At 38.1% G+C, this 25,800-nt stretch overlaps 1 protein-coding gene across 1 annotated transcript in view; it reads left to right on the top strand.

The window, feature by feature from the left end:
• Nucleotides 1-4,890: 4,890 nt before the first annotated feature.
• The window catches only part of LOC139444425 (EH domain-containing protein 3-like), a 32,830-nt gene continuing 11,920 nt past the window's right edge, over nucleotides 4,891-25,800 (top strand). Inside the window, exon 1 of the mRNA XM_071225412.1 lies at nucleotides 4,891-5,884. Coding sequence (XP_071081513.1) covers nucleotides 4,970-5,884 — 915 coding nt within the window. The 5' untranslated portion in view covers nucleotides 4,891-4,969. The remainder of the gene's footprint in view (nucleotides 5,885-25,800) is intronic.

Raw genomic sequence — 25,800 nt, 5'->3', positions numbered from 1 at the left:
ATGCAACATCTTTTAGTCTTTCCTGAAATTGATACAAAAAAATATTTACATCACCAACATTTTGGTAGTCCCAGACATATGAAAAACCATTAACATATAAACAATTTTTAAGATCTGTCACCCAACTTTTCTCATCTAGCTTTTTAAGGAAGTAATAACATTGTACAGGATATCTATTTGATCCCATGTGCAATAATTTTAGCCAATATTTTATAGCTCTGATCTGACTCTGGACAAACATATAGTGGCGGCCAGTTTCCCCTAAGATACCTGTGTTTGAGGCATATTTACCTACACCAAGAAACTATTTAGAATATGAAGTTTGAACCTTCTCTATACATGCAAAATACCTTAGCCCCCAAATTTCCGCACCATATAAAAGTATAGGACTTATTTTACAATCAAATATTTTACAAGCTGTGGAGAATGATAGGAATGAATTTTTTTGGAATAATTTATAAACAGGGATGCATGCCTTAACAGCCTGAGCTGCCATGTTCTCACATGATTTCGTCCAAATCAGTCTAGAAGAAAATATTACCCCCAGATATTTATAATATGAAACTGTTTTTAATAAACGGCCGTTATAGTACCATTTTTCAAAGCGATTTAAAATACCCCCATTTCTAAAAACTACAATTTCTGTAAATTGTTCCGAGGCTATGTGACGTTGTGAGGATTACGGCTTTTTGAGAGAAAAATGCACATTATCATGTAAATAAGGGACCGTTCATAATTTATGGCTTAGCGTGGTGCTGATGATTCCCCCTTAAATCTTAAAATATAATTAAATGAACCCCCTAAGTATTGTGTACTGTACTGTACTGTATTGTAAGAAATCTTGTAAGCCAACGTGTGAGTTTGTTTCTGAATGGTCTGGTCCAGAGGTAACTAGAATACCCCGCCCCTTCCCTGATATTAACAATATTGGACATTACATGACACACTAAATCAAAATCGTACCATCTGACTGTGATGACTGATGAAACAGAAACATCTGACTGTGATGACTGATTAAACAGTACCATCTGACTGTGATGACTGATGAAACAGAACCATCTGACTGTGATGACTGATTAAACAGAACCATCTGACTGTGATGACTGATGAAACAGAACCATCTGACTGTGATGACTGGTGAAACAGAACCATCTGACTGTGATGACTCTGATGAAACAGAACCATCTGACTGTAATGACTGACGAAACAGAACCATCTGACTGTGATGACCCTGATTAAACAGAACCATCTGACTGTGATGACTCTGATGAAACAAAGCCATCTGACTGTGATGACTCCGACGAAATAGTAACATGTGACTGTGATGACTGACGAAACAGAACCATCTGACCGTGATGACTGACGAAACAGAACCATCTGACTGTGATGACCCTGATTAAACAGAACCATCTGACTGTGATGACTCTGATGAAACAGAACCATCTGACTGTGATGACTCCGACGAAATAGTAACATCTGACTGCGATGAGATTTTTTATTCATGAATTAGCAACACAAATTCAAGATTAGTGTACAAATGGAATTCAACTACATCCTGACATGACGCAATTATTTTTAATATTATTTGCGGACGATATTATATTATTCTCAAGAAGTATTGACGGCTCATAGACACAAATTAACGAATTAAAAAAATACTGTGATGAATGAAAATTAACTGCAAACAAAGGTAAAACGAAGATCGTTGTTTTTAAAAATGGTAGGAAACTTGCTCAAAAGGAAAAATGGTTTTACAAAGGGGAACGCCTAGAAACTACGTCTTTCTACAAGTATTTAGGTGTATACTTTACAAATCATCTTCGTTGGTCTATGCATGTAAAGCAAGCATTGATGCAAGCTCAAAGGGTATTAATTGGTGTGTTAAAACAAATCTTTACTCTTGGAAATAGTACGTACAAGTCGTTCTTCAAGATATTTGATTTAAAGATAAGTCCGATATTACTATATGGAGCAGAGATATCGGGACTCAGTAAGCTTGAACAAATAGAAAAAGTACATTTATATGCCTGCAAGAAATTCCTTGGTGTTAAGGTTTATACACCAAGCATTATGGTATATAGTGATTGTGGCAGATTTCCAATCTATATATTCATATCTAAAGGTTATCAAATATTGGTTACAATTATTGAATATGCCATCTTCTAGGTTCCCGAAAAAATGATATAATATGATGGTTCTCTTTGATAAAAATGGAAAACGAAATTGGGTAACAGATGTAAAAGGCTTGCTGTTTTCTGTTGGTTATGGCTATGTATTGTGTGAACAAAATATACAATGTCATTCTTATTTATTATATTATTATATTATCATTAGATCATTAACACAAAGACTAAAAGACATATATTTATAATGGTCGCAATCTGTATCTGAATCAAACAAATGTATTTATTACAAAATGGTAAGACATTATTTATATCCCGAACAGTATTTATTTTGTTTAAATGTAAAAATAATTCCGAGTTTCATTAGCAAGATTTCGATGGTGTTCACATGATTTATTTATTGAAACTGGACGTTTCACGGGTATTAAAAGAGAAGAAGGCACTTGTCACTTGTGCGCCCTAAATGACATTGAAGATGAATACCACTTCCTTCTTATATGCCCATTTTATGCAGCATTAAGGGCTAAGTATATACCTGAATATGTTCAAGTCAATCCCAATGTCTTTAAATTCACATCGCTGTTAAAAAACTCTAAGTACTTACTTTTACAATATGTATCGATGTACATTTATCATGCAATGAGACACAGAAAACATATTATGTTATAGACTCTACTGCTCTGAATGTACAAATCATAACTGTACTATAGGCCTGTAGCCTCCATCAGTACGGAAATAAAGAAATTGATATGCAACTCTGATGAAATAGAATCACCTGACTGTGATGACTCTGATGAAACAGAACCATCTGACTGTGATGACTCTGATGAAACAGAACCATCTAACTGTGATGACTCTGATGAAACAGAACCATCTAACTGTGATGACTCTGATGAAACAGAACCATCTGACTATGATGACTGATGAAACAGAACCATCTGACTGTGATGACTTTGATGAAACAGAACCATCTGACTCTGATGAATCTGATGAAACAGAACCATCTGACTGTGATGACTCTGATGAAACAGAACCATCTGACTCTGATGAATCTGATGACTCTGATGAAACAGAACCATCTGACTGTGATGACTCTGATGAAACAGAGCTATCTGACTGTGATGTCTGATGAAGAAGAACCAGTATGTTGATGTAACAACTAGCTTTGAAACTGGTAATAGGAGGGGGTGGGGGGGGGGGGGGGGGGGGAGAGGGGATGGGGGCTGTATAGTGAAATGATAAAAAACACTTCACGTAATTGGCGATGTGCAAGCATTTACGATAAAAGGGTGTATTTAGATGCCAAACTTTGTAATGAAAGATTTTTGGGTAACAGATACATTGCATTCTCAATGATCAGATGCAAATTCTAGATCAACATACAAGTAATTTTTATCACTTATACAGAAAATATGCCTAAGTATGTTCTTGAGTATATTACAGCCTTACTTTACGTACAACAGCAGGGTAAAAGGGGTCTTTGATAGCCAAGTAACTATTATTGAATTGTGTTTAGTTTCATCGATGTTTGAAATAACCTTTCACCACTGCTCGATCTCTGCCAAAAAGAAATGAACTTGCGTTGTATGGTTTCGATAAGCGCCCGGCGGATATGGTATTATTTTTTTCACAGAAGGGCGGCATATTTCCTCTTTTGGTGACACCAATCCATGTACCAAAACATAAGCAATATAATTAAATTACATATTTGAGATGAAAACTTGTACAATATTCACGCCACTATTGTATGCTGGTTGAAACATACCTACACTGATACACATCTCTCGGAGGTAAAAGGTGCTTCTCTCACACACACACACACACACACACACACACACACACACACACACACACACACACACACACACACACACACACACACACACACACACACACATCCTTAGTCTTTATGATCGTGAAATTGTGTTTTTTAAGAACATTGAATAATTGAGCTGGAAGTACAGAGATATACAAAGATCATATACCGAGGTATCTGGAATATACAACTAACTTTTAACAAGAAAGGGAAAATACATTCAAAAAGAGCATTTCATGAAAGCAAATCTTTTTTTTTTCAATTGGATATATAGTTACTAATTATGTAATTATGTAAACAGAGTTAATAACATGTACATAGCATATTGTCGACACAAGAAATTGACTGGATTAAAGAAAATAACTGCTAAAAAATCTGGCTCAGAATCAGTTAAACTAGTCACATGTTGCCTGAAAAAGGAACAATGAGCCACACACAGTAAACAACACCATCTACATCATGTGCATCCAATAAGCAACTGAGGTGTAATCAAATGCTAATTGATTGCGAAAACACTATCAATAATGACAGTGCACATAGCCCGCATCGTACGTTTGATTGTTTGTTGATTGGCCGATCAGCTAGTTTTATTGATGATGATATTTCCTTTTTTGCTACATGTTCGTTGATATTTAGTCTTAATTATGTTGATATGTTCACAAAAAATAACGGGATATGTAAGAGTGATAGAGTCATATCTTGTTTGACACTTCTTAAAACCGTGGACAAGATTTTGATGCAGCTATATTGGTTATATTTGTTGCAGTTTTGATATAAAACAGTGAAAATGCACTGAATAAAAGTATTGACTGTTGTTAGAATGTATTATGTTTTTCATTACAACAGAGTACTGTTGATAGTATGATGTAAATGAGTAGTTTGATGGAATATAGTGTCATTAACTAAACATCGCGTGATTATGCGCAGTGAGGGCCCTTTCGTCAAGTTCCGGTCCCTCCATCTTTGACATATATATAAAAGCCGGCAGAGGAAACACTGTCATCAGTGTGTGTTGACCAACAAATTCAATATGTTGCGGTGGTTATCAAACGACGACCGTCGAAAGAAAGAGCCAGAGGTGTACGCGAATGTGGTTGAGGGGCTAAAGAAAGTCTACAAGCAGAAGTTACTGCCGTTAGAAGAGCACTACAAATTTCACGATTTTCACTCCCCGCCCCTCGATGACGCTGATTTTGATGCTAAGCCCATGATTTTGCTAATCGGCCAGTATTCAACGGGTAAAACTACATTCATCAGGTACCTTCTGGAGTCCGATTTCCCTGGAATAAGAATCGGCCCTGAACCAACAACGGATAGGTTTATAGCTGTTATGTACGGTGAACAAGATGGCATGGTTCCTGGCAATGCGCTTGTGGTTGACACCAAGAAACAGTTTCGTCCGCTTTCGAAGTTCGGCAACGCCTTCCTCAACAGATTTCAGTGTTCCAGTGTAAAGAATTCAGTCCTGGATAGTATTACAATTGTTGACACACCTGGAATTTTATCTGGTGAGAAACAAAGGGTTGACAGGGGATATGACTTCGCAGGAGTCTTGGAATGGTTCGCTGAGAGGGTGGACCGGATCATCCTGCTTTTTGATGCGCATAAACTTGACATTTCTGATGAATTTCGTAGAGCAATAGATGCAATCAAGGGCTATGATGAGAAAATTAGAATCGTATTAAACAAAGCTGATATGGTTGATCATCAGCAGTTAATGCGAGTTTACGGAGCCTTGATGTGGTCCCTTGGAAAAGTGCTCAATACACCCGAAGTAGCAAGAGTATACATTGGATCATTTTGGGATCAACCGCTACATTATGATATGAACAGAAAGCTTTTTGAACTAGAGGAAACAGATCTGTTTAAAGATTTGCAGAGTTTACCCCGAAATGCAGCCCTTAGGAAACTGAATGACCTCATCAAGCGAGCTCGACTTGCCAAGGTAAGTACACAATGGAGGAAATGTTTGACATTTTTTACATGCTTGTAATAATTCTTCCTATTACCGTGCTTGGCACAGAGGCAAAGGACAGATCAGTTACCTGTCTGTGTATGTCAACATACGAAAATCGATGATTAGTCACTCCTTGATGTCAGTGTAATATTGAAGACACACTGTATTTTAGAGACAATATTGGCATTGAACTAGAACCCTAATTAAACACAATGTGAATAGCATAAGCATGATAAGGGGCCAATGATTTGCTCATAGATGCCCAATAATTTGATATATCCAACATCTTACTAATTACTTAATGATAATATAAATTATTTTCTGTGATATAATTTAGAGGTACCATTATATAGACCAGTGGCTTAAATCATTTGATCTTTTACAGTTGTGACAATTTTTTTAATCTCATTCTGTCATCAAAATTTGTATGTTTATAACATAATTACTTTATTCATTATACAATAATTGAGTCAATGTCACATAGCAAAATGTGTAATATGTTATGCAATCAGCATAATCTACAAGGTTATATTATGGCACGTGTCAACTTTAATTTGAAAAAGACTTTCCTGGAGGCCCAGAGGGTTTGTTGTTTTCTTTAGATGAGTATCTGATTGCCATTAAGATTAATGATAAATCCTGTCATTGGTCATAGCATGAGCGAGACACTATTGTCATGATGTCGTATGTCTGCTGATCAGTGACAGGTACATCTGATATTTAAAACGTAGTTCATACCAATTGATGTAAGTCCCTCATTAATGATGAGTCAGCATGTCCGTGTTATGTCATTGAGTGTGGGTGGTGGTGATGTTTTATTGATCGGGGGTAGTGATGTTATAATGCTGTTATTGTTCATACCAGAGTTTTATCAGGGCACCTGCAGGCATGTTTGTGGGGCCAATGATGAGGTCATTCATTCTTGTAGGCTGTCGATATAGTCAATTGTCATTTTCACATCAATCACAATGCTAAGTGTGACAGTGGTAAATTGCAGGCCAAGCTAAGTTATATTTCGGATTGACTAACTGTAGAAAATCAAGATTACAAGTGTAACAAATCTGAAGGTGTTAGTTAAACGCTGTTGTGTTGAACTTTGATGTGTCAAACTTACTGTTGTCTCGAGGGGCATGGGTGGCCCAGTCCTCTAAGACGCCACGATTCGCTGTGCAGAGATGCATCCCCCGACAGTGTTTGACTGTATAAGTAAACTAACAAAATCAGTAGACACTGAAGTTTAGCATGAAAATTATTGATTAAATAAGGCTTTTCTTTTCTTTCTGTAAAAATATTAATTGTTTTTTCTCAAGACTCTCTGCTTTACTGTCTCTGACCTTTCATTTGTTGAATACGCCTAGTGATTACATTATAAACAGACAAAGTGACATGCCAGATATATATTTCATGGTGGCTGATGTACATAGCAATACACAGCTGTATGTAGGTCAGAGCTGCCGGCTGCAGCCTGCCAGTCCACATGTTGTATGTATAATGTGTGTATGTGTCTTCAGACTCAAACCCAGCCCTCCATGCCCCAGTTCCTCCCTGTAATGCCCTTGTAGTCCAGACACGTACATATGATTATCACATACATCAGCATGATCAGAGCAAATGCTTCAGGTATCCATTATAACACTCTTGTTTAAGTTCAGGAAAACACAATCTTCTGACCATCACTGGCATCAGGGCTGGCTAGTGTTGAAAATAACTTAGCCTCATACATTCATGCTGTGATAATAGTGCTTGACTGAGCATTTTAGTGGCATGACGTGAGTGAATATTGTTTTATGCATCTTTAAAGGGGCACTGATCTAACGCCATTCCCCGGACTGGTTGTTGCCTTTGTTATTGTTTTTTCCCCCGTGAGTACCCGGATGATACGCAACGCAACTGAGCGTGACCAGAGACTGGGCTACCGTCTGCAAGGACAGCTAAATAAACTTGGAGGCTGGAGGCAATATTTGTTTTACGCATTTTTGAATAAACACTGATAGGTTAAATGTGATCTATAAAGATTCGACAAAGGGCGCATGTTAATTTATTTCTTCAGCCTAAACAAACAGACAAAAAGAACGGCGGAGCTCATCGGAAGTCGTCATTTGGAAATACCCCAGATGGTTATAGTTTAATACTAAAAAAAAGTATCCATGCAGTGAAAGCATTTTCGGATTTCGGATTGCGTCGATAATACGATTACTACTCCCTTGTTGTCATCCACGTTTTCTCGTATAACCCTACACTTGTGTATTTGTCGTCATTCACTTGATGCTCAGTTAATGAATTTATTACAGGTACAATTAGTGGTAGCACCACTTAGATTACCTGACAAAGGTTCTCATTTGGCATTTATTGTGTCTGGGGTAATTATTCAATCTAAATCCAGGTTTGAAGTGAGGTGAAATGTGCGTTATGTAATATGCACGTGGCAGCCTAGCAAGAGATGAATGATCAGTTGATTTACTTTTTTAGGTAAATCAACGGATCGTTCCTAGTCATCAAAGGATTAACAGAAAATACGTTGATTGATTAATCACTGTTATCTTGCACAGTGGATATGTCAAAAGTGAGTGTTTACATGTCTAGGTTTACTAAAACAAGGGGAATACACTCATATCATGGCGTGAAGTGCCGATGTAAAAACAACATACTTTGTTCAAAGGGTTAACTGATAATACGTTGATTGGTTGCTCATTGTTATCAAACTCAGTGGATTTTTTAGGAACCGTGGATGTAATGAAAATAGTTGTCACGTGGCCTTTCTCAGCCAACCCTTGAGACTTGACACCTATGTGAAACACCTGAAACAATCCAAGTGATCAGTTGAGAAACGAACACTGGTTATAATATCCCGAAACGATATATATCTTTTAGAATATTTGATAGTTACAGAGACACATCGAATAAGTTATTTTGTATAGCTGCAGATGAGTGGGACATTATTCCTTTGTGTGGATATTCACGGATACATTCCTCGAACAAGGAAGCTGCCTATTTATACACATAAATTTGGTAAGTTGTTATTATGGTATTTGCATTTTGTTTTCCTTCATTTGAACCGATTCGTTCTTGTTTCTCTACGTCTTGGTTGGGAAATTCTTCAATGCGCGATAGACGTTGTTTTCACAGGTCATTTCCTTTGTAAGCGTGTATAGATTACCGTCAATTTGTAAAATGTGATTCTCTCAGGCAATTTATAAAATTTGTAAATATTTCATTCATTTTGACTAAAAAATCTGTCCAGATTGATTAAGACGATCAAAAGGGCCTACAAACATCACAACAGATTATTATGTAGGATTAGAAGCCAAACAACATAGAAATGTACTTTTCAACGTAACATTTTCAGTCTCTTGGTGATGACATTAAACATCAAAATGTTTGGAATTCGTTATCATAATAATACAGATGGAAATGTTTTTCAGTCACTTTGTAAAATAACTGAATATTTATACGTTTAATAAATATGTTACACATTTTGACAGTAAAAAAATATACACTATAAAAAAAGCAATGCTCAGATGAAATATTTACTTTGTGTTGCAAGTCAAAATAGTGAAAATCGCAAAATTACCAAGCAAGTGACTTATCAAAACTTCGTCACCGTTACCGATGCTACCCCCAAAGATACCTACATTTCCTTATTATCTCGAAAACTGTATTTCATTTTGTTGATCAATGTGACCATACGCTCTTATTACTACCGGTATCCATAAAAGTGACTAATGCGCTTACGAATGGCGCAACAGAGGTCGCGAGCTAGTCTAGATTTCTGCTCTACATCCGGGTACTCACTGGGAAAAAACAATAACAAAGGCAACAACCAGTCCCGGGGAATTGCGTTAGATCAGTGCCCCTTTAACATGTTTAAGCAACATTCCAGCAATTTCATGCGACGATACAATACGCGATACATTGTTTTCTGTATCAATACAATATGATTTTTATGTTAAACTTTTATGACCCGAAGCAAATTGTCAGCGAAATATCGCAAAATGTGTTGTAATTCATGTTTCAAATTCACTTCTAAAAATAGCTGCTACAAACATATGTCCACTGCCAGCTTTTCCTTTTGAAGCTGCTCTGCAATATTTATTGTCAAGAAGTTTCCATGTAATTTGACGTAAATATGTGTATCACGATACATATTGTATCGTGACCTATGTATCGTTTCACCCCTAATCACAGCTTGGGACACTGAAACAGTCTATTCAGTCTATACTAGACTCAGGTTTCCCATTAGTGGCTGAAGTAGCCTACAGTGTTTAACCCAAGGCTACGCCTTTTACTGTGAAGCTCACTAGTTTTCCTAGAACACTCCCAAGCCAACAGGTCCACACAAACATTGTTCTTCCTGCTTGCTGTTTGTTATCTGTGAAAGGCCAGATATGAAAATTGATTAGTATAGCAACAAGCTGTGTACCTACAACATGTAGCAATTAATTGTCCCAAAATATCCATTGCACCTCTTTCAGCTGTCCCTCTGCCATTTCTTTAGTCAGGGGTCGAAGGACCAGCAGTTACATGGCTAAATCTACACCTGTTATGCACTCTTATGATTTGATATTATTCCACAATATTAGTGTAAATGTTACGAAGCTGCATTTAAAAGTAAACTTTAGGTGTATCCGATTGCCATGCAGCTCAGGTCATGGAGCCCTACACAAGAACGAATGACCGCCAATGAAGTAATGTTTTGTGCTTGGTCACCTGAACATTTCATGCAATAATGAGCTATGATTCGAACCGAGTGCGAAATGTTGAATAAGAACCAAGATGGCGGGTGTCATGATCACTCCTTGTCTCTATGTATATAGAGAGGTGTGATTTTTTTCTCTATACGAATATATTATGTTATACACGCTATCATCATGATCATCGAGTTCCTGTGCTTGTTACGTTATGAATGAGTGAGGGAGTTGGGTTTAACGTCGCTTTTAACAGTATTCCAGTCATATCCCGGCGTGTCAGCTTAATGTGGGAGGAAAGCACGAAGGGATGCAGGTCTCAGATGTTTACCACTTCGGTGAAACCCACGAGCACGGGTATGGTGCTGAAAAACCTAGAAACATAATCGGGGCGAACGGGGATTCGAACCCACAATCATAGGTTTCTGGCGTGCCCAAGGGACGCAACTCTGCACAGCAAATCGCCGCGCCTTAGACGACTGGGCCACCCGCGCCCCCTCGTTATGAATGATATGATGTGTGACATGTGTTTATAATTGGGTGCATGGGATTTTAAGAGCTTGTGTACTCCTCTAAACCTTCGATCTGATGGTTTAAGAGCCCATTCAGCTTGGAAAATCCTGTTTTCTCCACTAATGACACATGCATCTCATTGTGAACGTGATCGAGTAGATTCCTATGAAGTGCAAGTAGTAAATCAGCAACTTTCAATTTTCTCTCATGCCTTAGTTCAACTTTGAATCATCTGTTATCATGGTTATTGAATCTTTGTATCGATGGCAGTGATCAAACTGGACTGAACCATGTTTCGAGTTATGGAACAGTTTCCTCTAACATAATAAGACGGAAGGGAAACTGCATCCTTCCTGCCTTCAGCCTGTAAGTTGTATTGATAGTTTGATGTAATCTCATCATCATTATGTGGGATGGTTTACCAATCTATTGTATAAGTCTATCGATATTATTATACTATATTAATATCCAAATTAGTGACTCTCCAGGCCATCACTGTGACCTCACCCAACTCTGTTAACATAGATAAAGGATTAGGGAAGGCCTGGAGTTCCACTTAATGTCAACTATGTGGGAAATTTGTAATGCCTCGCCCAATTGTTTAGTTTTCTGTTACCGTGGTTACAGGGTTGATGTCACTGTTATTTACAAAAGAAAAGCATAATTCAATATTCTTTGTAAGTTTTAAGTTGAAGACTTAAAAACTTAAAACTTACTAAGAATATTCTATCATTGCTGGGTCATGTTTCAACTTGACCCAGCAATAACATATTTTTGCTTAGAATCAGAGTAAGCAGGGCTCGAAATTACTAGTGCCGCCATGCCCGTGGCAAAAATAAAATAGGAAAAGGCATGCATGATTTCATGTACTGTGCCTCATGGGCATGGTCATTTTCATTAAAAGTACTTACTTCAAGATTTATATCATGTCATGACGAAATTAAACTCTGAATAGAAAGCGGGTGTTTTTTCCTTTAGTTGCATGTCGCACAATCATTGAATGACTTCTGTTGTAAAATCAATCAGCATTATTCGGTGATTTCCGTTGACTGTATCTTACAGACATTTGACAATATGTTCAAGACTGCACGAAATACATTTGAATGTAATCACGTCTTTCCGTATTTTCACGGAATATCATGCACATTACAAAAGTCTTGTGGTTCAAACAGAAGTGGTTATTTGTGTTGACTTGTGAAACACCTATCAGATGATAACTAGTTTTTATAATAATTAGGTAATATAGACCAGCCACACCTAACTTGAAAATGGCACACCTGAAAAACAGGCCCGGTGCCCCTAGGTCACCTGATGTATTGCTAATTTCGAGTCCTGAGGAGTAAGTTAGTGCGTCTGATACTAGTCTCAGCTAAACATGTTTGAGTCTACTGGCCAATTGTGCTTAGCAGTGATCACCGTACAATATTGACCAACTGTCGTCTATGTGGATGATAATAAATCTGTGACTTAGCAATAAGTTTAAAGACATGGTCAAGAAAAGTGGTTTTAATGGGTGTGTAATATAACTGGTAGACTGGTTTCTTGCGATATGGCGTCTTCTATAAGTGTATCACTATACAACTCTTGCTTATCAATATTTTCCGATACAGTCATTGAAGAATTAATATATTATCATATAAATTATAAACTGCACACGCTTCAAGTTGTTTACATTAACATTCCATATTGATGTCGTTATAGGTAGTCTTGTTTAACCATACCACCCATCTAGCAATCTGAAGTCTGGATTATTGATTGAAGAAACATGTACCATTTGAACAGTACAAATACTTATAATTTGGCCCCCAATAGGTATTGCAATATGTACCGGTATTGCAATAGAGCTCTCCGTATTGGGATATATTGCAATACGATTTATGTGCCAATACGCCAACCCTAGTGGTTTTACTTTTAGGCTACAAAACATTGGTCACTGTGTTTACATAGTCTGGTGAGATATAAAAAATACAAGTTGACTCAGTAATATCTTTGATAAGAATTGTGTCATTTGTGTGAAATATGTAATTCAGATGAAACAAAAATTATCTGAATTCTGTATTGTTCTGATAACTTGAAATAATTGAAGATTGATAAGAAGGTCCCAGCAGCCAAGCAAAAGAATGTGATTTTTCATGAAAGAACAGGAAAGATTTTTCTCCTCTCTCAAGTTGGGACAGTCTGTTTATTTGTAATGATTTTACAACCAATTCCCATCTTCCTGAGGCAAGGGCCTTAACTGACTATAGAGTCCAGTTTCTGAACTTGCTGAACAAGGCTGGAATTTACAGGCTAGATCGTAGCACCACCAGTGGCTATTACGAGTTATGTCCCTCCCATTTACCAATCAGCTTCCACCTCTCATATCACTTGCATTTGCTTCAAACAAAATGGCAGCACCTAGTCAAGACAATCTGATCAATAATCAAGATCTATATTTTCATAAAACAGGCCTTACCCCACGAAGTGCATCAAATCACTTTAGCACCTTGATTAATAACTTTAAAAGACTTGCAATATATCTGTCAACACCCATTTGGCAGTACAATACTTTGTAAATCCTTCAGTCAACTAAAATATGCATGTTGAATCCATGTTGTTTGAGAATGGGATGTTTAGTTTGTTACACAATTTTGATAGACTCAATAGTCCAGCCAAAATGTAGCTCCAGAATTTCAGCCTAGTTCTGCAAGGGTGGAAACTGGACTTTTATAGTCAGTTAAAGGCTAAAGCCCTTGCCTGGGGTTACATGCCAATACACACTGAGAGTTATAGAGAGCTATAGCTCCAGCGTTTGAGACCCACAGTTCCCTGTACTGATTATGACCCTCGGTTTGTCAGCACCATTCCCATGCTTGTGGGTTTCATCAAACAGTAACTGTTTAAGACCTAGGTCTCTTCAGGCTTTCCTTCCACAAGCCTACATGCTCACAGCGATATGACTGTAATGCTATTCCATTCAAAGTGGCCTTAATCCAACACAATCACACACTCTTGTGTTATAATATGAGTCTATGGTCTGGAACAATTCACTTGTTTCCGATGTTGATGCAATGGATTATGAGCTGTGCCCATGGGAGTGAATGACTAAAGCTGTAGAGGTATGTTGTTGCTGTTGTCAAATGTGGCTGCCGGCACGGTGTCTGTGTGAGGAAAAGGTCACTAAATGGCAGAGGATTAACATACCTTCAGCTAACATTGGCCTATATTTCAGTGTTCCCATTTACCGGTAATGACCAGTTTATTACAGGTAAAATTAGGCTCGAATCAGTTATTCTTGACTGCCAGTCCCCATGGACCGGCAAATAAGGTTTCTTGTAAATCTTTGTTGTTGAACAAAACATTATCGATCATCAAATGAAGTCCGCTTGTCTGTTATTATCAGGGTTTCCCATTGTTTATTTTCGTGCCAGGAAATAATATTTCGCTTTGCTTTGAGGTTAAATATCTTTTTGTAGTGACTTAGTCTTAATTCAAAGTGAAATATTCAGGAATAAAGAGAAAATTGTGATTGAACTTTGGGTGAATGATGTTTTGATCTAAATAAGTTACTTCAGAAATAATGACACTCAATTTGTCAGCCATTAAGGTACAATGCAGTCACATTGATGTTGAAAGAATTAAAACCTGGTAATTTTCATACGAATTTTATTTGTTGAGGGTTGGGGCTGACAAAAACTGGATGGGACTGGTAATTTTTAGAGTTGCCAGTCCACAGGACTGACAGTTTCAAAAGGCAGCAGGAACACTGTTTTTGAATAATTAAAATTAAAACTATCCTTTGGCTATGTGTTAGTATCAGTACATGAAATTGAGGGGTAATCATAGGTCCTTGGGGTTTGCTCTCATATTTTTTTGATCTTTGGACCCTAAATCTTGAACATAAACCAGGATTTGTTTGTTTGTTTGTTTGTTTGTTGGTTGGTTGTTTTAGGGTGCACTCAGCAATATTCCAGCTCTATGACTGAGGTCTTTAAGTAATGGAGTCTGGATCAGGCATGGGTGGCAGAAGACCAATTAATTCTAACCTGGATCTTCACGGGTTATGACAAAGATACCCTGACTTCCATCCTCAATTAAAAACACATGTTCAACGTTTCGGATGGGGCTATTCCCAAGGACATTGACTGATTGTCATCCAATATGTCCTGAAGATATTTGTCTGTTTTGGTGATGGAATATAAGAATGTCCTTTTAACATTTGCTGATGTCAGCTTGAATATTGGATACTGTGGCACAAAACAACATTCACTCACCCAAGCGTAATACTAGTGAATGATAAGAAATAACCTTAAATAAATAAAGATTACTGGACTGAATTGTACCACCAATTCATAAAACATCCTAACGATAGAAAATGTTTTGACACTCATCAGCCATGCTACAGTGCTGAGTTAACTGACCCAGGCAGGCAGGCTGTTGCCAGTTCCCACCCAATCATAGACCTATATCATGCAAGTCAGTAGGAAACAGTTAGACAAATAACCTCACCCTACATCCATTAATTAGCTGTGCAACAACTAAGCTGAACATGAATGAATGCACACACAAAAATCAGCAGTAGATGTTATAATCTGTGAAGTCTGAACTTGTGTCTGACAATCACTAATAATGAAAACATGTAATTCTCTTCCTAAACCCAAAAACTAATTTTATAGAGCAACTACAAAGTTAAGCAGCTCTCACACTTTGCCAAGGTGGTTGCCGAGGTCTCCCGAGCCTAACTCGGTTAGAACTCGGGAAGAGACTATATATGTACGAGTATCATACGAGTACGCTACGAGTGTGTTACGAGCCCCATAGGAGTCTAATAGGAGTCTATTTAGAGTTGCATACGAGCACAACAGTCTCAATATGAGCTGTACGAGTTTGGTATGAGGTGGCACACTCGTATAGCTCGTATTAGACTCGGTCAACTCGGCAATAAATTTTGCAGACGATCCTCATACGAAGTCGCCACGAGGGTACTACTAGTAGTATGAGTGTGTTGTGAGTTTGATACGAGTTTGGTACGAGTTTGGTACAAGTTTGCTGGCGGCCTGACTGTTTTGAGCAGTTCCAAAACTCTCGTAGATCAGTACGAGGTATCCCGAGTTACCCCGAGTTTAGTACGACCTCGCTACGAGCTCCATACGAGTACCCCCGAGTCAGCACGGGTCCATACTCGGGGCGCAACTCGGTAAAGTGTGAGAGCCCCTTAAGCTTTCTGTTTGTATAAACAGAGTACTGTGGTGCATGTTGATCTGCACTTTTGCAGACTGAAAGTGTGCACATAGGGATGTGGTGCACTGGTTTCACATCATCAGAGTTCCAGATAACTTTTTGAGCAGTCGAGTTTTTACTCGAAAGTTTCTATTTTAATTGGGTTATTACATTTTTCATTGGGTAACCTATATTTTTTCACTCATCTATTAATCACTCTATTGGTTTTTTCCTAATATGACTCATGAGTACACTAAAAGCTTCATTGGGTATTTACACGTGCTGTTTTTATGCAGATAAGTTTTTCAATTAATATATGCATTTCTGTACACAAGTTACTTGAAAGTAATAAGGTATTGAATATTTTTAGGGGGTATTTTGCGCAAATACACAGCTTATCTGTAGCTCTGCATTGTTAAGTGTTGCCCTGGACACAGCAATGTAGAACCATATTGTAAAATATGCTGTAAGTGGTTGTTGTACAACTGTTTCATTGTTCATGCACCAACCAAGTCAGCGAGCCTGACCACCCGATCCCATTAGGCGCCTTTTATGGCAAGCATGGGTTGCTGAAAACGTATTCTACCCCGGATCTTCACGGGTCAGAACTGTTTGAAATGGATCAAGCTCGTTTTGTCTTTTGACACATTTCATTTCAAATTTTGAACAGTGGTTTGAATTAAGCATTAACATCATTGCATCCTTGTCACAACCCTGATGTTTTAAGGTTTAAGGATTGGGGGCCCCCTAATCATGCTAATTAAAATACAATAGAAGCCTACCCCAAGGGCCACCCTTCATTTCAAACACTGATGATGTAACAATAAATTATAACATGTGTCATTAGTGTTACCGTATTCAACGTAATAAGCGCCCACTTCGAGATTTGCTAATATATTGGCTTGTGAACAATCCCAATTAGCACACCTTCCGACACCTAATTCATAAATTGCATATAATACACACCGCTTCCTGTCCCTATTCGCGTATAATACGCACTCGTGTGTTATTTGCACCTTTATTATTGGCAATTAAATTCTGGAAAAGAATATATCTGTCGTACATAAACATTTCAGGCTGTCAGCATAAACCACGAAATATATCTTTCAACTTTTTTTCACCAAAATAAAATTCTAATAAGAGCCCCCTATTTCTAATTTTGTTAGCGCCATGGGCGCTTATTACGTCGAATACGGTAAGCATGAACATCAATTCGTCCTTGTGATTACCCAGATGATTAATTTTAAAAATTGAAAATTAAGGATCCGTAGGATCAAATACTGCAGAAGAAAACCTCAAAGATGCAGAAGAAAACCTCAAAGATCCGAGGCCTCCTTTGATTTGTAACACTATCATAGGAAGTAGGCTGTTTGCTGAAAATATTACATTTCTGTTTTCAACATATTGCCTTGTATGTAGCGAGGATGTGTAGCTGTTTAGCTGTGTCAGCGCAAATGTCACATTGGAAAGTTATTATGAAAGTGGTGTAACATATGGCTGGCATTTGGTGATTCATTTAATGGTTTATGGTAATAGAATTGGATGTTTGTGAAGGATATCCAATACCGGTATTACAAGAGTAGTGTGAATCAACATAATCAAGAGGGAGTGGGTATATTTTCCTTTGTTATATGATAGTGTGTGCTTCATTATATCAAGGCTAGATATTATCAATTCAAGGTAAATTGATTCACAATGTACGTAACTCAGCGTAGGAAATTGGCACTAGTCCTATAGTCCTTGCCAAACTGCCCAATAGTTAAAGAATCGAAAGGGCTTGTAGAAATGTGTAGTTTTACAGGTTTTGCTATATGTTATCATTATAAGGACTAGTGGATTAAACTGTTAGTTTCTAACACTGACATTATATTGAACATGTTAGATTTACAGGTGGGAAAGACAAGACAGTTTTAGAGCTCAAAGGCTCACTACATTAGCCGACAGTGTTGGAAAATAAGCATGAAAGTCTAAAGGTCCTTGTTATTTATGGCCTAAAGCTAAACGTTAAAGAATTAGGGATCCCTTGTTTCAAAAATATGAAGGACCCCCCAAAATCTCCACCCACCCACCTTAATTTTGAGCAGTAAATAGTACATGTGTGCGGGAGATATAATATAGATGGTTGCTGTTGAAGTAAGGAAGTCTGCTGATGAATTGGCATTCTGTGAGACTGATGTGAGAATCAGAGAAGGAGTGTGAGACGCTCTGTGTTGCAGTTTCTGCTAACACGCTGTACAGCTGCAACATGTGCAAGAGCCGTAGTGAAATTCCTGTGGAGGGTGTCAATTCTGACCTGCCTCTCTCTCAGACTGTGTGATCAGGTTTTAGGTTACCTAGAGCTGGTGCAACACCACTGCCTTGATTGCTCACAACATACATGGCTGACTTTGTTCATTGACAGCTACTGATAAAACATGATACGTTTCAGACACTGTTGAAAGGGATGTTGTCAAAGGGTTCAAATAAAATCCCTTTTTCATCTTGTTTCAAGAAGTGAGTTCGTGTTTACGCCATTTTCAGCAATCTTTTAGCAGTATCAGGAATGGGCTTCATGCGTTGTACCATGAGGGGAATCAAACCTGAGCTTTTGTCATGATGACTTTGACCACTTTGGCAGCCGCCTCCACAGTATCACATGAACACTGTGATAATGTTTAGAGATTCACAGGTCTAGGAAACAGGTGGTTTGAGTTGTTGATGGTCTCACATAAATGTATGTTATGTCTTGCATCAGGCCTGAAATGATTCATCAGTTCTACTTGGAAATAGGAGATGGGGTTCGTATCAATGCATATTTTGATATAGTTTATGATAATTCTTGTAGTCTAGATTACCACTACTGGTAGACAAGTAGACTTGCACAAGTCTCTATTAGCTTAAATCATAATTTCTAGATTATTTAGATACTAAGAATAAGTTGTCCCCATAAGAGACTGTATTGTCCACATATCTAGACCTGCCTCTTAGGAGGATAGAATTACTACACAAGCATGGACTTTTCTTTCAGTACAGCCTTGGAGCAAGGCGAGTAGACAAGATTCATTATGTACAGTTTTTGATCTCATGGAGTTGTTGAACAAACATGGATAAGAGTTCCACTGTGTAATGATGCTTGAAAGTCAATGGACCCTCTCGTGAGTCTTTGATGTTAAAAGTTACACATTCAGGGGAACTCAAATTTGATATACTGTTGTGGAAAAACCTTGAAGAATCCAGGTCTCTTCCCCCACCACCCTTACCCCCCTTACCCCCATTTAAAGCACTAGTGAAGTTAACAGTCCACTTTTGATTTGGAAAGACCCTTGAAGATCAGGGGTAGAGTATATCTTCAGCAACCCATGCTTGCCGTAAAAGGCAACTATGCTTGTCGTAAGAGGCGACTAACGGGATCGGGTGGTCAGGCTCGCTGACTTGGTTGATATCTCTCATTGTATCCCAATTGCATGGATAGATGCTCATGATGTCAATCTCTGGATTTTCTGGTACAGACTCGATTATTTACAGACTGCCATCATGCAGCTGGAATATTGCAGAGTGCGGCACTAAACAACAAACAAACAAACAAATTTGATTGGGAAAACTTCAAAATATGGTACTTTTATATCCGGACCACTCCAACTGAAGTGTTTATCTGAACACTTCCTGATGGCCTGCCTGTGTGAAGTGAAACAGTTCATCGCCATCTTCCTTGTCGAAGTTGTAGGAGATAATAGATTACTACACTTATTAACATTCCCTTCAATTTACTTGTTCATGGATTAGGCAAGAGCACATTGGGAAATAAGAATATGTTGTATTTAATTAATTGAAGTCTTGGACCCACTTGCACAAATTGATCTTAACACTACGATAATCGTAACTCCCATACATCTAACATAGACATAAGATAGTCGTAGCGCTAAGATTGCTTTGTGCAAGTGGGTCCTGGTATTTGCATGGAAATGGCCATGTGGGCTGTTGTTTTTCCTCAAATTACTGACTTCCCTCTCACTTTATGTATTTGATGATTGCTGGTTTGCCATGTCCAAGTTAAACCTGAAAGTCAAAAAGCCCTTGTCATAGCCCTTTATTTTAATGAAACAGGACTCAAGGGACCCTCTTGGTTTGAGTACTGGGTTTGAATCCTCGATCCTCCCTGATTAGTTTTATGATAATGGGTTACCCATGCTTTTGAGTTAAAGTGTTAAAAGTCGATGACCTCCTTCTCGTGGAGATTTCCTCCAATGTAGAGTAGACACCCAGAGACAGGAAATATCACTGAAATGCTGTTCAAAGCTTCAGCGTCAAGCCTTACTCCCAACTTGGGGTTTGTGTCTAGTCTTCACATTCATGGGTTGATTTTACACAAAGAGGCAGTTTGAGAACCCCATTCTCAGTGTCCTCACTGCTACCTGCTTGTTTGATGTTTGATGCTGCTGTCAGCAATATTTCAGCTATATTTCAGCAATGTGACAGCAGCATGTAAATAATCGGGCAGTGGTTGATGTTATGTCAGATTCCTAGCAGTGTCTTACACTGTCAGCAGGTCACAATGATACATACTCAACCAAGTCAAAGAAGACCCTTAAATATCTGAGGTAGAATAGGTCTTCAGCAACCCATGCTTGCCATAAAAGGCGACTATGCTTGTCGTAAGAGATGATGCCTGTCATCGTATCCCAATTGCGTAGATCCATGCTCATGTTATCAATCACTGGATTGTCTGGTCCAGACTCGATTATTTACAAATCACCGTCATATAGCTGGAATATTGCTGAGTGCGGGGTTAAACAAACAAACAAACAAGTCAAAGAATCTGACCACCCAATCTATTTATTCACCTCTTACCAGCAAGCATTAGTTACTGAGGACAACCCGGGTCTGCAGGTTGCGTGCTTCATGATGTGAAAAAGTTGTCTTCATGTCCACGTCAGTTGAATATCAGTATCATTGATTTTGAACTTGAGCCATAAACCTTGAGTCTATTTGCCTGAACCTGGCTCTTAATATGATTTTTAATTAAATTAGTGTTGTTGTATCGACTATTATATGCTGATCTAACTAAAGACTGAAATAAGACTTGGAGGCAAATGTAGGCCAACCTATTCTTTTTATAATCTGATTATTACTTTAACATATGGATTAATTTATTATCATTGAGCTTGACAGCTATCTAAATCAAATGCTGACACTCAACAGTCGCAGTGTATGTTTTGTCAGATCTATTTCCAAACCAAAGTTCAAACACCCAAGTCCATTTACCTGTGAGCATGTTACACAATGGCCTGGCATTTAGGGTTAACTTGCACAGACACAGGTGGTGGTTACAGATTAATTGTTGACCAGGCTCACCGTTTTGACAAGGAGATTGAGTCCTAAGAAGTAACCAGGTGGCAGAGTTGTTCAGTAGTTGTATGTGTGTGACTCCCCCTACTAGAATAGCTCTGGCTTCACTCTCATGTCAGACCATTCATGACATACAAACAGTGGCTTGTGTCATATTGATGTGTGTATGACTCCCCCTACTAGAATAGCTCTAGCTTCACTCCCATATCACACCATTCACAACATACAAGCCTTGCTCCAGGGGTCTTTTGAAGAAAAAAGTCCATGGATGTGTTGCAATCTTCCTAATAGGCAAGTCTCAATATGTGGACAGTCTAAGGACACAAGCCTCTTATAGGGACAACTTGTTCTTATTTTTAACATAATCTAGAAATAATGATTTAAACTAATAATTATTGCAACAAATGTTATATTTGGGATAACACTTTCTTAGTAAAGTACAGATTCTTGGACTTTTTGGGGGGTCGAGTCCCGTCCAGGATTTGAACCCACACTTGCCAGAGTGAGGCAACTAATTGCAAGCACACAAAGTCAGCGATCTAACCCACTCAGCCACCGAGGCTTCCACAAAAATGAAAGTCTGACAACTGGTAGTCTAGATCACATACTTTGAGTACCCCTCTGACAAGTTTAAAATGGCACGGCTCCCATGGCGAAAAGCTATGAATACACAATGCCATTTAGAAAGTGGTCAAATGGAACAAATGTTATATTTGGGATAAGAGACTTGTGCAAGTCTAACTACATATAAACAGTGGTTTGTGTCATATTGATGTGTGTGTCACTCCCCCTACCAGAATAGCTCTGGTTTCCCTTCCATATCCAACCGTTCAAACAGTAGCTTGTGTCACATTAACCGCTGAATAGAAATATGTACTTTGCCTTTATCTTGGGTCTGATCATCATGGTGATTACATACACAGGGCCCTTTGATGATAACATGAGTATTATTAGGAACAAATTCATATCTAGTAGATATGTATATGTGGTCTTTGCTCACATTATTAAACATCGCATTTATATCAACAATAAGACATTTCATATAGCAGAAATACCAGACATATTCTGAAAACAAACAACTATGGATTCCACATCACTATTTATTGATAAGAATTAGTAACAAATGTCATTCAAACACTAATTACATCCTGTGAATTGTCACTGCTTGGGTCAAGACAAAAGTTCTACTCACTTATGTCATCACTGATCACACCTGCAAGTCCTGGTGAGACAGACGCCACCCACGCAACACTTTGTTCTTTGTGACTGAGTCAAAGACCAACACGAGCCAGCACATGTATTGTTTTAGCTGAAGTACTCTAATAAGCTAATGAGCGGTGCTATTTGGTGTGTGATTGGATTAATGTAATGGTGGATTAAGGTGAGGATTCTCCTGTAAACCTGACAGAGGATATACATCCACTGATGCTTGAGAGGAGGGGGTGTCGCATTCATATTAAGTCACATTTTTGGCTAGGGGCCAGCTGTCACATTCTTTTGGAGACACATTAATTTCACAATTTACAGTATATACTGAACCAAAAAAGGGATCATGAATATTTTGGGTGATATTTTTAAGGGGTGAAACGATACAGCAAGGTCACGATACGATACGTATCACGTTATATAGGTCACAATATGAATTGATAAGTATTGCGATATGCATTTATGTCAAATCACATGGAAACTTCTTGACAAGAAATATTTCAGAGCAGGTTCAAAAGGAAAAGCTAGCTGAAGACACGTTTGTAGCCTCTGTTTTTAGAAATGAATTTGAAATGCTAATTACAACACATTTTGCGATATCTGACTGACTAAAACGTCAAGGATCATAACGAATGGTAAGTAATTTATTTCAGCAAGTGTATCATCTTGCATCGATACAGAAGAAAAATGTATCGTGCATCATATCATCACATGAAGACACATGATGCACCAATGTATCATTTCACCCCTAATATTTTTACAAAATTGTGTGTTCAGTCAACACTTAAAACAAATATCCCCAAAATATTTATGATTCCTAATGTTTTTGTTCAGGATATTTATGATGTTTATGATCATGATGATGAAGTGGGTGCTTGTCTAAATATGAAAAGGAAGAAATTGATAGTATCCTAGGATGCCACAGATGTAGGACTCCGGTGAGAAGTGGTTTTACTAGTAATGTTAGAAAACAAATGGAACCTGCTGTATATTCAAACTGGTTTCTATCCAAGTCGTATTGATTGGGAAGAGATAGCAACCTCTTTTCTGCACCCATTGAAGTAGAAATCCCATATATGTGGACTTGTTTCCCTGTAAGTATTGATTGAGACAACCTGTCTAACACTGAAGATATGCAGGGCTGTAGGCTGATGCACCAGTAGAGAGTGTAGCATGTAGGCGGAAAGAGACATAAAAGTGTGTCTTTTTCTTCATGTTTTCAGTAATATAGGACACATCTATATATACACTATGCCAGCAAGCCTGAAAGGTATGGGAGCGTATCCCAGGGCGTACATTACTGCACAACCAGTGGTGTAAGAATACTTAAGCACCATGGACGCAACTGATGGATTCATATTTCCTGTTTTTCATTCTGGTTATTCCGTCAAACTGTTCAGATGTGGGGCTTACATAGACAGCTTTAAATATGTTTTTTATACATTTTCTGGGTTGAAGTTAAGGTGGCCCTGGGTCCTTAGTTTTGGAATTTTGGATTTTTTTGGTACTTTTAACAAGTAATTTCCAATGATGCATGTTAATTATCTTTGACTGTATGTGATGGGATTGAAATTAGCTTTTTTCTAAACTGAGCAGTTTGCCTTGTGTTATGTACTGGCAACAGCTGGGTCTGTGCTAGACTTGAACAAGTCTGTAAGGCAGTAATTATTAGTTTAAATCATAATTTCTAGATAATATAAATAATGAAAACAAGTTGTCCCTATAAGAGATTTGAGTGTCCACATATCTAGTTTGCCTATTAGGAGGATAGAATTACAAAACATCAACAGACTTTTCTTTCAGTACAGCCTTGGATCAAGGCTAGGTGTGTGTCTGTTTCAGTTTATGATGCAGCGTTAGAAATTGGCACTGGTCCTGTAGTCCTTGCCAAACTGCCCGATAGTTAAGGCAGCGTTAGAAATTGGCACTAGTCCTGTAGTCCTTGCCAAACTGCCCAATAGTTAAGGTATCCTAAGGACTAGTAGAAATTTGCCATTTTTAAGGGTTTTGCTATATGTTATATTTATAAGGACTAGTGGACTAAAACTGTTAATTACTACCGCTGCTATGCAGACTAGAAAGCTGGGCATGTTAATTTCTACATCAACTTAGGGGTGTGGGGTAGCCTGTGGCTAATGTGTTTGATCACTACGCAGAAGGTCCAGGTTTTCCTCCATAAAACAATGTAATATTTTGAAATAATATACATATCATGACTGATTCTTATTATTTAACACTAATGTGATATTTTGTTACGCCAATATCAATTTAACTTGTAGGTTTGTCCTTTAAGACAATGGCAAGCATGACCCTAGGTGTTCAGGATTGACAACTATCTACACCAAAGGAAGCTAATTCAACATAGAGTGATAATATGATATGTTTCAAGCAGGACTTTCACTTTGATGGAATAAGAACTATGACTACGATTTTGAAAACTGTTCAGCATCAGTCATGGTTTAGGCAAATCCTCCTTGTTGGCCCTGAAGGATATTTTTAAGCCATGCTGATCACGACGTCCTGCTGTTTGGCTGGACAACATCTAACCACAACATACTTTTCCTGGTATTACGAATTTCAGATTAATCTACGTTCTTATGAAACCAACGATTCACACCATGATATGCTGTTTCTCAGGGCATGGAGTGCAGTGCCGGTGATTAACACCGACAGGGTGAAGCCAGTTTTCCAGCTATGTACACATACAAGGAAGGGTGTGGCATCACTTCGTTGGTCAGATGTCCTGCTATTTACATAGTACAGACAGATAGAGGAAATACGCACTGCTCGACACTCCCCACAGAGATGCATGGCACTTCATCCCAGCACATCTCCGCGTGATATGTAGCTGTATACATCATGGGATATATTGTTGTATACGGCAGTATGTGTATACATGTATACGTCAGAATGTCGACTATGTGGGGCTAAGCACTGGAGTGAATTTCACAGATGAGCTAACGTTGGCATTTTCAT

Source organism: Haliotis cracherodii, unplaced genomic scaffold (genome assembly GCF_022045235.1).
Source record: "Haliotis cracherodii isolate W230 unplaced genomic scaffold, xgHalCrac1.p SCAF_5, whole genome shotgun sequence".
Classification (NCBI taxonomy): domain Eukaryota; kingdom Metazoa; phylum Mollusca; class Gastropoda; order Lepetellida; family Haliotidae; genus Haliotis; species Haliotis cracherodii.
The sequence above is the reverse complement of the archived record's forward strand: the minus strand, read 5'-3'. Positions and strand labels throughout refer to the sequence as shown.